The 14,988-nt window shown below is 44.6% G+C and overlaps 1 protein-coding gene across 7 annotated transcripts in view; it reads right to left on the bottom strand.

The window, feature by feature from the left end:
- Positions 1 to 14,988, bottom strand: part of dnmt3bb.1 (DNA (cytosine-5-)-methyltransferase 3 beta, duplicate b.1) — a 67,927-nt gene that overhangs the window by 16,807 nt on the left and 36,132 nt on the right. For 5 of the 7 annotated variants that reach the window (XM_042303934.1, XM_042303937.1, XM_042303939.1 and 2 more), the window contains exons 9-16: positions 14,817 to 14,958; positions 11,094 to 11,216; positions 10,715 to 10,759; positions 10,511 to 10,590; positions 4,742 to 4,854; positions 4,176 to 4,359; positions 3,880 to 3,973; positions 3,215 to 3,360 (exon numbers count right to left, since the gene is read on the bottom strand). In XM_042303934.1, coding sequence (XP_042159868.1) covers positions 3,215 to 3,360; positions 3,880 to 3,973; positions 4,176 to 4,359; positions 4,742 to 4,854; positions 10,511 to 10,590; positions 10,715 to 10,759; positions 11,094 to 11,216; positions 14,817 to 14,958 — 927 coding nt within the window. The remainder of the gene's footprint in view (positions 1 to 3,214; positions 3,361 to 3,879; positions 3,974 to 4,175; positions 4,360 to 4,741; positions 4,855 to 10,510; positions 10,591 to 10,714; positions 10,760 to 11,093; positions 11,217 to 14,816; positions 14,959 to 14,988) is intronic. The other 2 variants (XM_042303938.1, XM_024384685.2) reach the window with 1 other exon arrangement.

The raw sequence follows: 14,988 nt of genomic DNA, 5'->3' as shown, positions 1-14,988 counted from the left end.
GCGCAAGATTAAACTACCAACAGGACATTCAAAACTGTAATATCAGTCGTGGCTGAACGACGACACTGTCAACATACAGCTGGCTGGTTATACGCTGTACCGGCAGGATAGAACAGCGGCGCCTGGAAAGACAAGGGGCGGTGGACAATGTATTTTTGTAAATAACAGCTGGTGCACGATATCTAATGAAGTCTCGAGCTATTGCATCTCATGATAAGCTGTGCACCACACTATCTACCTAGAGAGTTTTCATCTGTATTTGTCATAGCTGTTTACATACCACCACAGTCAGAGGCTGCCACTAAGACAGCATTGAATGAGCTGTATTTCTGCCATAAGCAAACAAGAAAACGCTCACCCAGAGGCGGCGCTCCTAGTAGCCGGGGACTTTAATGCAGAGAAACTTAAATCTGTTTTTCCACATTTCTATCAGCTGGTTAAATGTGCAACCAGAGGAAAAGAAACTCTGGTCCACCTTAACTCCACCCTCAGAGAGGTATAAAAAGTTCTCCCTCGCCCTCCATTTGGCAAATCTGACCATAATTCTATCCTCCTGATTCCTGCTTACACGCAAAAATTAAAGGAGGAAGCACCAGTGACTCGGTCAATAAAACGTGGTCAGATGAAGCAGATGCTAAGCTACAAGACTGTTTTGCTAGCACAGACTGGAATATGTTCCGGGATTCCTCCGATGGCATTGAGGAGTACACCACATCAGTCATTGGCTTCATCAATAATTGCATCGATGACGTCGTCCCCACAGTGACCATACGTACATACCCCAAACAGAAGCCATGAATTACAGACAACATCCGCACTGAGCTTAAGGCTAGAGCTGCCGCTTTCAAGGAGCGGGACTCTAACCCGGACAAACCATCAAACAGGTAAAGAGTCAATACAGGGCTAAGATCAAATCGTACTACACTGGCTCTGATGCTTGTCAGATGGGCTTGCAAACCATTACAGACTACAAAAGGGAAGCATAGCTGAGAGCTGCCTGGTGACACGAGCTAAATTACTTCTATGCTCGCGTCGAGGCAAATAACACTGAAACATGCATGAGAGCACCAGCTGTTCCGGAAGACTGTGATCACGCTCTCCGCAGCCGATGTGAGTAAGGTCAACATTCACAAGGCTGCAGGGCCAGATGGATTACCAGGACGTGTACTGCGAGCATGCGCTTACCAACTAGAAAGTGTCTTCACTGACATTTTTAACCTCCCCCTGTCCAAGTCTGTAATACCAACATGTTTTAAGCAGACCACCATAGTGCCTGTGTCCAAGAACACTAAGGTAACCTGCCTAAATGACTACCGAACCGTAGCACTCACGTCTGTAGCCATGAAGTGCTTTGAAAGGCTGGTCATGGCTCACATCAACACCATAATCCCAGAAACCCTAGACCCACTCCAATTTGCATACTGCCCCAGCAGACCCACACCACAGATGATGCAATCTCTATTGCACTCAACAATGCCCTTTCCCACCTGGACAAAAGGAACACCTATTAGAGAATGCTATTCATTGACTACAGCTCAGCGTTCAACACCATAGTGCCCTCAAAGCTCATTAATAAGCTAAGGACCCTGGGACTAAACACCTCCCTCTGCAACTGGATCCTGGACTTCCTGACGGGCCACCCCAGGTGGTAAGGGTAGGTAACAACACATCCGCCACGCTGAAACTCAACACGGGAGCCCCTCAGGGGTGCTTGCTCACTCCCCTCCTGTACTCCCTGTTCACTCATGACTGCACGGCCAGGCACGACTCCAACACCATCATTAAGTGGTAGGCCTGATCACCGACACATTGTTGTCTATGTAATGTAGTGTTTAATTCATTTGTCAGGTCAAGCCATCTCTGGTGACCATACACCCAGAATATCTGCAGGGAACTAGAGTGGAGACCATAAAAACACAGACACTAGTAGGACAGAAATGTCTTACTATTAGTTAAATATTAATTGTTAACCTTTAATATCAAATAGATCAGGTAAATATGTAATTTGTCTACCACACGTCTTGGTCAGTGTTGTATTCGGCACATGTGACTAATATAATTTGACTTGACATTTGAAATGTCTCGATTCCTTTGAAACTTTTGTGAGTGTCATTTTTACAGTTAATTTCTGATTGTTAATTTGTTTACTATCTATTCCACTTGCTTTGGCAATCTAAACATTTTCCCCATGTCATTAAAGCTTGTTGAATTGAATAGAGAGAGAGTGAGTAGTAGTGCTACTGTGCTGCTGAGACTCTTTACGCAACTTCGAGGGGGTGGTGGCCGTTGACTACCTAGTGCCTAAGGGTTATGTGAGAGGGGTTGTATGTTCCCAAAACAGCCAGGCCGACCCTCTTCGGGCCCAGACCCTCTTTGAAGAGTGCTCTGAATCGTTGACAAAGGGATGAATGAGTTCTGGGGGATTTACTCTGACAAGAGGCTGTGCTTTGTCCTCTAACCCAGATGACGTCAAGGACTCGCATGCAACCCGGCAGCGAGTCCCTCTCTGCCACTGTGGCGGAGTGTTGTGTTTAGCTATGACTTGGGAGTAGAGGGGGAAGTTGTATTTTGTTATGAACAGGGATGAAAGCTGGGTGGATCAAGGTTTGTGTGGTTAATGTTGTGTGTTGCTGTATTGTGTGTGTGTGTGTGTGTTGTGTTGAAGCACTCAAAAGAGCCCTCAAGAGCCCATGTGTCTGTATATGTTTCATTGTGGATCCACAAAGTAGGGTAGGGGAGCATTCACTAGAACTATAACAGGTGAGGCTCATTAAGCTACAATAAGGTACTACTGTCCTGTCTGGACAGGCAATAGCCCACAGAATAAGCAGTAAACGGGTGTGTCATATGTGCAAATGTTTGCATTTCGAAAGACACTGAGGACTACTCCATGAGACATAAAGGCACTAGCCCTTGGTTCTTGGCAATTTATTCCCATATGATAAATAATATGAATAATATAGACCAGTTCAGATGATAATCCTCAGATGTTGAATAAAGAGAAGGACCAGAAAGAAATGTTTCATGAAGCACCTGCTTTACACAACAACAAAATCAGTCATTGGGGAAGGGATTGGATTTTTGCTATAGAGACAAACTTATCCCTTCTCACTCATCCCTCTATTTGACTAGACTCAGATTAAGTTTGCTCTGCCCATCCAGTTGTCAGTAATGCGAAGAGAGAAAGACAGGGAAAGAGATGTGTTCTGCTTACATTTTTTCTGGTGATGTTGCGCACGTCGTGCACGTACTGGATTCTTCCTTCATGTCGGACGACCCCCACCGATATGGAATCCTCACACACCTCTGATGCAATATAATGGTCCACTTTGAATCCTAGGTCTCGTAGCACTAAGTAGCCTAGACACATGCACCCACACACATGGAAATATACAGTACCAGTCAGAAGTTCAGACACACCTACTCATTTAAGGGTTTTTCTACATTGTAGAATAATAGTGACGATATCAAACTATGAAATAACACACATGGAATCATGTAGTAAGCAAAAATGTGTTTGACAAATCAAAATATATTTTATATTTGAGATTCTTCAAAGTAGCCACCCTTTGCCTTGATGAAAGCTTTGCACACTCTTGGCATTGCACACAACTCGCAAGCACCCGGCCCGATACAAGGAGTCGCTAGAGCGCAATGGGACAAGGAAATCCCTGCCGGCCAAACCCTCCCTTAATCTGGACGACGCTGGGCCAATTGTGCGCCGCCTCACTGGTCTCCCGGTCACGGCCAGCTGTGACACAGCTCGAACCCGGGTCTGTAGTGACGCCTCAAGCATTGTGATGCAGTGCCTTAGACCGCTGCACCACTCGGGAGGCCCTCTGAATATTACACTTGACACTTAAGCGCTTACACACTTACCAGTGGCGATGCCATCAAACAATGAGAGCACGCGGATGGGGTGCCTCTGTTCTGCAGGGACAGCCCGGTAGATATTTGGGCTTTCCTGAGAAACATATAGACCAAATCACAATGTTTATATAAACAACCACATCTATGTAGTAATGTTGCTATGAGTGGAACCCTGAGGTTTTCCAGACCCTGTGACCTGAGCAAGGAGAATGGCAGGCCCTAGATGCTGTATGAGCTAAATTGGTTTGTGATCAGTATTGTGACAAGGGCCAATGTGAGGAGTTAAGTATCTTGATGGGACTCACAAACTCCTGTCCGTTGTCGTTGATAAAGAACTCCTGCAGCTTCATGCTCCAATTGTGGCGTTGTTTGAGCACACCGTAGGGCTGCAGGGGCTGGCACATGTAGCAGCGCCATGGGTCCAGGTTACGGGCACTGTTCGACGCCCCCGCACCCACCAGAATGTCCAGGCATTCTACACAGAAACACCTGCATGGGGAGGAAGGAGACAGACAGAGATGTGTGAAATAAGGTTGAGGGGGAAGGAGGGGAGAGAGGGAGATGGATGAATAAGGGAGGGGATAGGGGGGAGAGACAGATGAAAAGCAACGATAGGAGGCAGGAGGAACTAGTGGTAAAAAAAAAAGGTGACACGAGAGAAAAAAAATACTTCTAATCAACAGGTGAAAGAAAGTAGAAGCTGACTGAACATACAGAAGTTAAAAATTAACTAATATACAGTAGAGATACAGTCTGTGTTCCCTATATAGTGCACTACTTAGTAGTTGACAATACAGGGAAAAGGGTGTCATTTGGAACACACTCAGTAGAATACAGAGTTACAGTTGAAGAAGTGAGTGTTGAGTCCCACCTGCAGCAGTTGGCGTTCCCACACAGTAACACCTCGCGGCCCCCGCAGCACACGGTACAGTACGATTGGTAGCCATCGTCATCATACATGTAGGAGATCTCAAGATACACGTCCTAACACACACAAAGATAAACACTAATTAACAACAATATCCAGATTTGTGGAATTTCTTTCCTTCTTAATACGTTGAGTAAAATCGTGTTGTGTTGTGATAAGGTAGGGTTGGTAGACAGAAGATAGCCCTATTAGGTAAAATACCAAGTCCATATTATGGTAAGAACTGCTCAAATAAGCAAAGAGCAACTACAGTCCATCATTACTTTAAGACATGAAGGTCAGTCAATCGGGATAACATGCACCCTACCCAAAGCAACAAAAACAAGTTTGACAACCCTCCCCTATTTTGGACCACCCCTCCAACCCCAGTAAATGTAGATCTGTCCCTTAGTAAGTCAAGTGTAGTCTGCCTTAGCTTAAATCAGAAAAAGAACGATGGCTGACTTGGTGGGAAAGAAAAGCATGACTTTGCCTGTATGGCAGTTCTTCAATTTCCAGCTGAATTATAAAGTTGAGCCAGCAGACCTGACCGAATTCTTGCAGACTATGCTAACAGATTATCAGGGCAAGGGAAGGGCAGACTACAAACCTCCGTTAACATTTACAAGTCCATCATCCTGCTGAGTTTGCTTCTCTGGGCAGAAAAGGTAAACATGCTGGAGTTTCTTGCCAAAAACATTTAGGTAGGCCTAAGAAATGGTAAAAAAAACAACAACTAGGCCTAATGGTTCCTCATTGCACCTTTTTATTTAATTTTAAATGGAGAATATATTCAAATCCAGATGCATCTTATTCGAAAGACATAGCCTACAGGATAGGCTAAAATATTCTGTCAAACCTTGAAAGGCTTATTTGCACAAAAATAAGTTATTTTCATACTTAATTTGTTTAGGCAGTTTATTTTGTAATTTGTAGGCATATATTTAGGATTTGTACAGTTCAATAGGCGGGAGATAAATCGCAATTGCCTGTTGCACAATTCAAGGACATCAATAAACACTTTGACAATATTATAAATATTAGTTTATAAGTTTAACTTGTCAAAGTAATGTTTAGCCTACTGCAACTTTTATTGACAGTAGCCTATGTGTAGGCCAAAAGCCTATTATTGGCTGTTTGGTTTGCAAGGAAGGATTTTCAGGATTGCTTAAACTTAGCCTGGTCTCATACACTAGATGTAAGATAGTAAATCGGGGGCACTCAAATTACTATGATATGCTACGTTTGGTTACATAACGTAAAAACGAACCCAAAGTGCGCGAGTTCGAATCTCATCACGGACAACTTTAGCATTTTAGCAACTTTTCAACTACTTACTACTTTTTAGCTACTCTGCAACTACTTAGCATGTTAGCTAATCCTTCCCCTAACCCTTTTAGCTAAACCTTCCCCAAACCTTAACCCTTTAACCTAACTCCTAAACTTAACCCTAACCTTAGTCCTAACCCTTAGCCTAGCTAATGTTAGCCACCTAGCTACAATTAGTAACATATCATAAGTTTAGCAAATTCTCAACATATTGTAAAATTTAGGCAAATTTGTAACATTTTTCAAACCCAGTAAAGACAAGGATGATCAAATGCACTTGAAAGATGGGTGGAACACAGAGAATTTCTAAAAAGACCAACACCAGCAGAAACCTCAAACATATCCAGAGCTGAAATACTGCTGAATGTGAATTGCGAGAGACCAATAAAAGCTGCAATTAAACTACAAAAGAGTGGAAAGGCAGCTGGAGCCGACAACATTCCATCGGAGGCCTTTGAGGCGATATGAACGCATCTACAGACATGCTCTATGAGGGGTCTGGGAAAAGGAGAAAACACCCAAAGAATGGGCTGAGGGGCACATTGTCAAGCTTCCGAAAAACGACCTAATGGAATGCAGGAATTACTAAGGGATTACTCTGTCTATACCCTGCAAAATCCTGAATAGGATCATCCTCATGCGCCTCCAAAAAGCTGATCAGGGACCAGCAGGCCAGGTTTAGAAAAGACAGACAATGTACGGACCACATGGAAACACTATGCATCATCATAGAACAATCAATAGATAGACGATTATGGCCAAAATATCATATTATATTTTTCAACCAAAAGTTGATCTCATTTGAGATCATTTCCACACTGCAAGATATGGGCAAAAAAAGACATGCTCCGGAACCTTAGCGACTACTAAGTATTTTTGGCCTAGATGTGTCAATGTGTAGTTCATGCATGCATAATATATGACCAGAATTACTGTTTTACCTCAAATATCCACGAAATCCCTAGTTTGATAGCAACTGTTTTTCTGGAAGCTGTGCTGCACCATTTTCCCCCACGTTTCCAAGCCCCTAGCAATTCGAGTTCAACCAATGAGCTTCAGCTTCTAGCTATATGAGTGACAGCTAGCAAGATGCACATGATACACACACAGAAGAGCGAGAGAGAGAGCAATGACAGTGCACATACAGTGGGGAGAACAAGCATTTGATACACTGCCGATTTTGCAGGTTTTCCTACTTACAAAGCATGTACAGGTCTGTAATATTTATCATAGGTACACTTCAACTGTGAGAGATGGAATCTAAAACAAAAATCCAGAAAATCACATTGTATGATTAAGTAATTCATTTGCATTTTATTGCATGACATAAGTATTTGATCACCTACCAACCAGTAAGAATTCCGGCTCTCACAGACCTTAGTTAATTTTTCTTTAAGAAGCCCTCCTGTTCTCCACTCATTACCTGTATTAACTGCACCTGTTTGAACTCGTTACCTATATAAAAGACACCTGTCCACACACTCAATCAAACAGACTCCAACCTCTCCACAATGGCCAAGACCAGAGAGCTGTGTAAGGAAATCAGGTATAAAATTGTAGACCTGCACAAGGCTGGGATGGGCTACAGGACAATAGGCAAGCAGCTTGGTGAGAAGGCAACAACTGTTGGTGCAATTATTAGAAAATGGAAGAAGTTCAAGATGACGGTCAATCACCCTCGGTCTGGGGCTCCATGCAAGATCTCACCTCGTGGGGCTATAATCCAAGTTCATCATTTTAAAAGGCTAATTAATCATTAGATAACCCCTTTGCAATCATGTTAGCACTGTTGAAAACTGTTGTTCTATTAAGAGAAGCAATAAAACTGTCCTTCTTTAGACTAGTTGAGTATCTGGAGCATCAGCATTTGTGGGTTCGATTACAGGCTCAAAATGACCAGAAACAAAATACTTTCTTGTGAAACTAACTCGTTAGTCTGTTCTTAATCTTGGATTAGCTAACACAATGTGCCATTGGAACACAGGAGTGATGGTTGCTGATAATGGGCCTCTACGCCTATGTAGATATTCCATAAAAAATCAAGACTTTTTCAGCTACAATAGTCATTTACAACATTAACAATGTCTACACTGTATTTCTGATACATTTTATGTTATTTTAATTGACAAAAAAATATGTTTCTTTCAAAAACAATGACCTTTCTAAGTGACCCCAAACGGTGGTGTACATATACCCCCAAAAATGACTTAAGTACTTTATACCACTGGCTGGTCGTAACGGTATTGTTTATTGTTGTTCTTAAAATTTGAATTCTATATTGCTCCAAATTTGCACACACCCCATGTTCCATAACATTGTCATGGAAAATATGAATTATGTTTCCAACTACCAATCAGTCAGTAACTGCGCCTTAAATCCAGCTGCATATTGAACGTTGAGATTTCTGAATGGCCAGTCTCTTTGGCAAATAACAGGAGTGTTAGCTAAAAAGACTGGTACCCAGACTGATCTATTGGACTGGAGGTATTCGATAGAAGCAGCCAGCCAAGCCTGGTATCGATGCCTCTAGTCCAGGGGGTACCAACCTTTTCTTTTTTTTACCCCTTTTTCGTGGTATCTAATTACTAGTTAACAGTCTTGTCCCATCGCTGCAACTACCGTACGGACTCGGGAGAGGCGAAGGTCGAGAGCCATGTGTCCTCGGAAACACAACCCAGCCAAGCCGCACTGCTTCTTGACACAATGCCCGCTTAACCCGGAAGCCAGCGGGTTCCTGTACACCTGGTGACCATGTCAGCATGCATTGCGCACGGCCCGCCACAGGAGTCGCTAGTGTGCGATGGTAAAAGGACATCCCTGCCGGCCAAACCCTCCCCTAACCCGGACGACGCTGGTCCAATTGTGTGCTGCCCCATGGGTCTCCCAGTCGCAGCCGGCTGCAACAGAGCCTGAACTCGAACCAGGATCTCTAGTGGCACAGTTAGCACTGCGATGCAGTGCCTTAGACCACTGCGCCACTCGGGAGGCCTGTCACCAACCTTTGAGTCAAGATCACTTTTGGAGTCAAAAGGCAAGCCGAGATCTACGGCTCAGATTTATTTTTAAACATGACAAAAAAATAGAACCCTATGCAAAATTAACCTAATAAAGATAGTTCTGTAGAAATTAGGTTTGTGCATTAGGCCTAATACATTATCACAGCATATTGGCTATGCTTGGTCTGCCAATATTGTTAATCAGACCATATTATATTTCAAAACTCGAGCTTGATAACAAAATAGATCAGTTGTTGTATCACTTGCGAGGCACAGCTGAGCATAAATTTGAATAATTCAATTTTTTATTTTACTGGACTGATGGTACCTGCATCTGACGGTCAGTCTCAGCAGAGGGAGAGAGCAGCAGAGGGTTCGCCTCTCACGTTCCCAGCTCTCTCCTTTCCTCCGGTGAGATTGACATGAGAGAGGGGACACCGTCTTCCACCTGGTGGCGAGACTGGAGTCACACCACATTATTTCTGACTCGTGCACAAATTCATGTTGTTCCTATGATGAAAGAAAGTGAAATATTCCTCGATATTAAAATAGACACGACGACCTGCTAATAATAAAAACACAGGCCTATCGATACACTTGGCTACTCATTGATTGCAGCTGCAGTGCTAGTTGTAGCATGAGTGGTGGTAGGGCGTTTTATGTTTTGTAAAAGTGTTGAATAAAAACAGTGTTGACAGTGCTGAATAAACAAACAAACAAACTCATAAAAAATATTAGCTCTGTGCTGTATTTGTTGACAGTTTCTCTCTGGTCATGGTTTTAAAAGTTATAAAATCTCACATAGGAGGATATCAAACTTTGCCGTGGGATCGTGGAAGCTGTAGGCTCGGTGATTTGAGCTATCCGATTGGCCAGCGCAGTAAGCACACTTGATTTAGTTATCCTGGTCCACCGGGTAGGTGGAGTTTGTCCCTTCAGACAAATTAAATGGTTCAAAATGGGAACACTGCCTTGAAGATTGACCAGTTGGTCGACCGGTTGGTGACCACTGCTCTAGTCCCTTACACAACAAAGAGAGGCAAGCCCAGGCATTGACAACTCTAAAATTTTGAACACAGTGGCTCTATTGACAGAATGGCTCTAGATGACTATTGTGGAAATCCTGCTTCCAGAGAGCAGCACAAACACATTAATACACATTTTGACACATTGTAGGGCTCAGAGTGGATTAAATATTTAGGTAGGTAGGTAAATGTCTGTATGTCATTCACCTCAGGGTGTCCTGCTTTTTTCAACAATTATTTTCTACTCTACAAGTACAACGTGGGATCTACTGTATAGTCAGTGGGTGTTGTAAGGATGGTTGAGTGAGAGTGATGACAGTTAAAGATAATATTGGTGTATTTCTTGGGAGTGTGCCGTTTCTGACTGAGAGAAGTGCACTAACCTTGCATGCTTGGCAAAGGCCTCCTTCAAAAAGTGGGTGGAAGGTTGCCGCTCGTGTTTTCCCACATGAGAGGCAAAACTCTGCCAGAAAAAAGACAGGTAGATAAAGTCTTCAGACTAAAGCAATTTTTGCAGTTTATGTTCCATAGCTACATCAATTAGAGATCTTTTTTGAGAAATGTCTAAAACTAAAATGAGAACATACCTTCTATACTTCTGTTATTCTTCAAAACTTCATGCACCATTTGTTCTGAAGGGCAGAGAGGACACACAGAGAGACACACACACATCCAAGTCAATAATCAAGACAGGTCTTGAGACACATGAACAATAACATACTACTGTATAGTAATAAAGAACAATCTTAAGGGAATTAGCTACATATGTTTGAAACAGACAACTCCAGGTTCGTATTCATTAGGGCATAACATTTTGAAAACGTTTTGCAACATAAATGGGAAATTAATGTTTCTTATAGGACAAATCTAAGTAGTCCCTCCCTGTTTCAGTCTGTTTTCTTCTGTTTGGTGCGTAATGAATATGACCCTGGTACCCCAGGTTGACCCGTTTGGTTGACCTCTGACCTCTACTGTAGACCTCCTCTGGGCTGCTCTTGGCCTTACAAAGGCTGATGCGGGGCCTCTTGGCTGTGGGGAAATACTCTAGCAGACTGACGTCCAACACTTTGTGGTTTAACGGGTTGCTGTCTAGAGAGGACACATACAGAACAAAAACAACAGTCAAATTATAAAACAGATTAAGTTATACCAGCTTACTTTCAGTGAGATAAAAAAAAGTAATACAACATTTTGTTTAGGCAAATGTTGTATTACTTTTTAAAATCTCACTGACAGTAAATTATTGGCCAAGTAATATCGGGGTGAAAGTAAGCCGGGACAGTCCGGTACGGAGTAGACGTTACGGCGTACCAATATAACATGAGCCTATCACAATAATTAAAACAAAGATGCCAAGAAAACTGAAGGCAATTACAATATTATTTATCATTACTGCATGTCAGTTGCATGACAAATGAAAGAATGGACATGAAAACGTGTAGAATACACTCCAAAATGCAGTGTGGTTTGACGATAAAAGTTACATTTTGCGAAGGCAGAGGTGAGTGTCAGAGACTGAGACTCTTGCGGACAGCAGTGGACGCATAATTTCAGGTTACAAGTGTAGGCCTAATGAATGTGTCACACCCTGATCTGTTTCACCTGTCATTGTCTCCACCCCTCCAGGTGTCGCTTATTTTTCCTGGTGTATTTTTCCCTGTGCTTCCTGTCTCTCTGTGCCAGTTCGTCTTGTACGTCTTTCAAGTCAACCAGCTTGTTTTCCTGTACTCCTGCTTCTATTCTCTTTTTACTAGTCCTCCCGGTTTTGACCCTTGCCTGTTTTCTGGACTCTGTACCCGCCTGCCTGCCCTGACCTCGAGCCTGCCTGCCACTCTGTACCTCCTGGACTCTGATCTGGTTTTGACCTTTTGCCTGTCCACAACCACTCTCTTGCCTACTCCTTTTGGAACTAATAAATATCAAAGGCTCAAACCATCTGCCTCCTGTGTCTGCTTCTGGGTCTCGCCTTGTGCCCTTAAAGAATGACAATCACTGATGGTCATTCATTATACTTTTTGGTGTTTTGTAACAGATGTTTCTTTCCATTCATCAATTAATCAAGCAAATGCATTTATAAAGCCCTTTTTACATCAGCAGACAAAGTGCCACAAAGTGCTTTCTAGAAACCCAGCCAAAAACCCCCAATGCAGATGTAGAAGCACGGTGGCTTGCAAAAACTCCCTAGAAAGGCAGAAACCAAGGAAGAAACCTAGAGAGGAACCAGTGTCACACCCTGATCTGTTTCACCTGTCTTTGTGCTTGTCCCCGCCCCCCTCCAGGTGTCACCCATCTTCCCCATTATCCCTTGTGTATTTATACCTGTGTTCTCTGTGTGTCTGTTGCCAGTTTGTTTTGTTTGTGAAACCTACCAGAGTTTGTTCCCCTGCCCCTGCCTGTTGCTTATGCCTGTTTTCTAGTCCTTCCCGGTTTTGACCCTTCTGCCTGCCCTGAGCCTGCCTGCCGTTCTGTACCTTGCCCCACCTCACTGGATTACTGACCCCTGCCTGCCCTGACCCTGAGACTGCCTGCCGTTCTGTACCTTGCCCCACCTCACTGGATTACTGACCCCTGCCTGCCCTGACCCTGAGACTGCCTGCCGTTCTGGACCCTTTGCACCCTCTCTGGATTACTGACCCCTGCCTGCCCTGACCCTGAGACTGCCTGCCGTTCTGGACCCTTTGCACCCTCTCTGGATTACTGACCCCTGCCTGCCTTGACCCTGAGACTGCCTGCCGTTCTGGACCCTTTGCACCCTCTCTGGACCCTGAGACTGCCTGCCGTTCTGGACCCTTTGCACCCTCTCTGGATTACTGACCCCTGCCTGCCTTGACCCTGAGACTGCCTGCTGTTCTGGACCCTTTGCACCCTCTCTGGATTACTGACCCCTGCCTGCCTTGACCCTGAGACTGCCTGCCGTTCTGGACCCTTTGCACCCTCTCTGGATTACTGACCCCTGCCTGCCCTGACCCTGAGACTGCCTGCCGTTCTGGACCCTTTGCACCCTCTCTGGATTACTGACCCCTGCCTGCCTTGACCCTGAGACTGCCTGCTGTTCTGGACCCTTTGCACCCTCTCTGGATTACTGACCCCTGCCTGCCCTGACCCTGAGACTGCCTGCCGTTCTGGACCCTTTGCACCCTCTCTGGATTACTGACCCCTGCCTGCCTTGACCCTGAGACTGCCTGCCGTTCTGGACCCTTTGCACCCTCTCTGGATTACTGACCCTCCCTGCCTTGACCCTGAGACTGCCTGCCGTTCTGGACCCTTTGCACCCTCTCTGGATTACTGACCCCTGCCTGCCCTGACCCTGAGACTGCCTGCCGTTCTGGACCCTTTGCACCCTCTCTGGATTACTGACCCCTGCCTGCCTTGACCCTGAGACTGCCTGCTGTTCTGGACCCTTTGCACCCTCTCTGGATTACTGACCCCTGCCTGCCCTGACCCTGAGACTGCCTGCCGTTCTGGACCCTTTGCACCCTCTCTGGATTACTGACCCCTGCCTGCCTTGACCCTGAGACTGCCTGCCGTTCTGGACCCTTTGCACCCTCTCTGGATTACTGACCCCTCCCTGCCTTGACCCTGAGACTGCCTGCCGTTCTGGACCCTTTGCACCCTCTCTGGATTACTGACCTCCACCTGCCTTTGACCTGTCGTTTGCCTGCCCCTGTATTAGAAATAAACTTTTGTTTCTTCGAAACTGTCTGCCTCTGGGTCATACCTGAAACGTGATAACCAGGCTCTGAGGGTGGCCAGTGCTCTTCTGGCTGTGCCCGTTGGAGATTGTAAGAGTACATGGCCATTCATGAAATGGTAGTTGCATAGTGCACTGTATGGATTTATTTTAGAGTGGATGAAGGTGAGCAGGTGGCTGAAGGTGAGCAAGGTTTACAGGTGAGCAGGTGGATGAAGGTGAGCAAGGTTTACAGGAGCTATTGAAGTGATTGTTTGAAAATTAGATGAAAACATTATGACTGGTTTTTGTTTATGCCACAAAATATAATCTTGACTATTAGTCCAGACATCATATTAAGGGATTCATTCTATATTATTTCACACCTGGTTAATCCCCTGACAAACCCATGGAACCCTAACCAATGGAGTACTGTGGATGACATGAAGCATACTAGACAGGAGGCAACCCGTAACCACCCCGATGAAATTGTCTGTTAACTGTATGTTGACACACTATGTGCAAACAAAGACCTTTGGGAGAAAGACAGAAAGACAAAGAGAAGGGCGAGTGTGGGAGATGCCAAGTAGAGACATAAATAAATTACGTAAGTATTCTAAAAACAGCTTATCAAGAAGCAAATTATTAGAATCAGTTGTGCTAGATTGTGGTTGGAGCTAAAAACTACAGGACGGTAGCTCTCCAGGAACAGGGTTGGAGAACCTGATCTAGAGAAAGTAACGGTGGAACTATTTTAAATCTGTCAGCAACTATTGTTCACAGCACTAACAGGGGCTATCGTTTAAGTTGGGTGCTATAACAGTGATACATTGGACTACAGATATGCTTCCTAGCTTATTCTAGAACATTCACAACTATTGTATGATGTGAAAACTGAAAAAACCGGCAGCTATCCCTTTAAGGGGCCCATAGTGGACAAGACTGGACAGAAGGGGGCCAGGAGAAAACCCCAGCCATGGCATTAAGACCTTATATTGACTTTGGTTGGTGAGTCTCACCAGGGTTCTCTGTGGGTTTGAGGCCCTCCTGGCCCTTAGGCAGGAAGCCCCCGTTGGCCCAGTCCAGCATGGGCTTGACCTGGTCCTCTGGCCCCTCTGACTCACACGGAGGGAATGGCTTCTCAGCACGCAGACTGGCCATCTGAGAGAGAGGGGGAAAGAGAGGAAAGGG

The sequence above is a fragment of the Oncorhynchus tshawytscha genome, linkage group LG22 (genome assembly GCF_018296145.1).
Source record: "Oncorhynchus tshawytscha isolate Ot180627B linkage group LG22, Otsh_v2.0, whole genome shotgun sequence".
Classification (NCBI taxonomy): Eukaryota; Metazoa; Chordata; class Actinopteri; order Salmoniformes; family Salmonidae; genus Oncorhynchus; species Oncorhynchus tshawytscha.
This window is presented reverse-complemented; position numbering and strand designations above follow the sequence as displayed.